General features: G+C 41.4%; 1 protein-coding gene across 1 annotated transcript; it reads right to left on the minus strand.

Moving 5' to 3' along the window:
- Positions 1-187: 187 nt before the first annotated feature.
- Positions 188-1,660, minus strand: LOC111390365 (monodehydroascorbate reductase 4, peroxisomal-like; the record flags this gene model as incomplete). The annotated part of the gene is made up of 2 exons (XM_023015401.1): positions 188-1,138; positions 1,532-1,660. Coding segments are annotated over 2 exons (858 nt in total), but the record flags the coding sequence as incomplete, so codon positions are not given.
- Between the last annotated feature and the right edge of the window lie 6 nt (positions 1,661-1,666).

Here is a 1,666-nt window from a genome sequence, read left to right on the forward strand (position 1 = left end):
TTTTTGTCGAATGTAAATGTTTAATATGTTATCACAAGTTGGGGCAGAGCTAGCACCTAACGAGTCCTTGCAACCACTCATGCTGGCTTCCTCCTCATATTGGGAAATTGCCCGTGTTCATTTGGATTCTTGAATTCACTGCTGACCACAACCACCACATTTCAATGGTCTTCTAACCAATTCAATCTAGACCAAGATTTGAAGCCATGTATGTGAAACGATATGTATAGATCATGTTACGAATTTGTCCGTGAGAACAATAATTTGCGCCATTTCCTCCTCGGAGATGGAATTATAAAGTAAAATCGAGTATTTATGGTTCTCGATCTTCCAAAAATGCTACAACATAAGCAATGCAGTATAGGATTTCTCAAATCCTTCAAATGTGATGGTGTCAAAAACAGTGTTTTCACCACCTTCTTCGCCTCCTACCGTACCAATAAGCAAAGGCTGCTATAGACGCAGCTACAATAACTCCAGCAGTAGCATGCCATGCGTATATAGGTTTTGTATCCAGAACTAGACCCGACCCACCAACAATAATAGGCTGAGATGGAGGAGGTTTCCGACTCATGGACAAGGCAAAACCCAAACCCTGCCTCTCAAGCTCGGTTACGTCTTCAATTGCGGGTTTCAGCTTTGTTGCATGAGCTATAGCCTCGTACTGCTCTTTAGTTCCACCCTCGAGGAATGAACCAACTAGGTGCCCGTTATGTATCCAATAGGCTCCGAATGTCTTTCCCGAGAAATCCCCGAAATGGAAAACTTCCCCGATATTGTCCCCATAAAATTGCCAAGACAATGTGAAGACTCTCGAGTAGAAGAATGGCAGGTAGTCGAATTCACCTGTCTTTTCTGGTTCCATAATCGCTGCAACAGCATGCCTTGCCGACTTACGTGCACAGTCAACATGCTCGAGTCTTCGTGTTTCTCCAAAAATTTTGACTGGAAATGCGGCGACATCACCAACAGCATAGATTGAGCTGTTGCTTGATTGCATGCTGCCATTCACTTTGATCCCACCTTTCTCCAAGGTTAGCTGGCCTTCAAACAGACTTGTATTCGGACGGATGCCAATCCCGATCACAACCATATCTGCTGGAAGCTTACTTCCATCTCTGAGATTAACAGCAGTGACCTGTAACAGAAATTTGTCGATACAATGCAATTAGTACTGATTGTGGAAACCAAGTAAAACTCAAAAAGCTAAGAGTACGAAAAGCAGTCATGAAAAGCCAATATCACTCTGTTGGACCTACTTTTATGATGCAATGAAATTATTCATAGTGAAATTTTATTTTCCTTTTTAATGGCGCTGTCACACCCATCAAATTTGAGATTTAAGAGTCTGGGGGGTAAGGTGGGGAGGAGCTTAGCCAAAGTGCTTATGCTTGTTAACATTGTCCTACAGTTGAGCAGTGCCAAGAACATTCAACGGCAATGTGTTGACCTAAATTGCTATTTTATGAAGCAGTAAATGAGAAAATTTATCATACTACACATTTTGTAGCATCAAAAGAAAAAAATTTACCTTCCCATCTGTGTTGAAATCAAATGAAGTCAACACAGTTCCTTTGATAAACTTCACTCCTCTGGACTTGTAAAATTCTTCATAGTAACTGGCAATCTTGGTGGTAAATAAACGGGCCACTACACCAGAAAAAAA

The sequence above is a fragment of the Olea europaea genome, unplaced genomic scaffold (genome assembly GCF_002742605.1).
Source record: "Olea europaea var. sylvestris unplaced genomic scaffold, O_europaea_v1 scaffold675, whole genome shotgun sequence".
NCBI classification, from domain to species: domain Eukaryota; kingdom Viridiplantae; phylum Streptophyta; class Magnoliopsida; order Lamiales; family Oleaceae; genus Olea; species Olea europaea.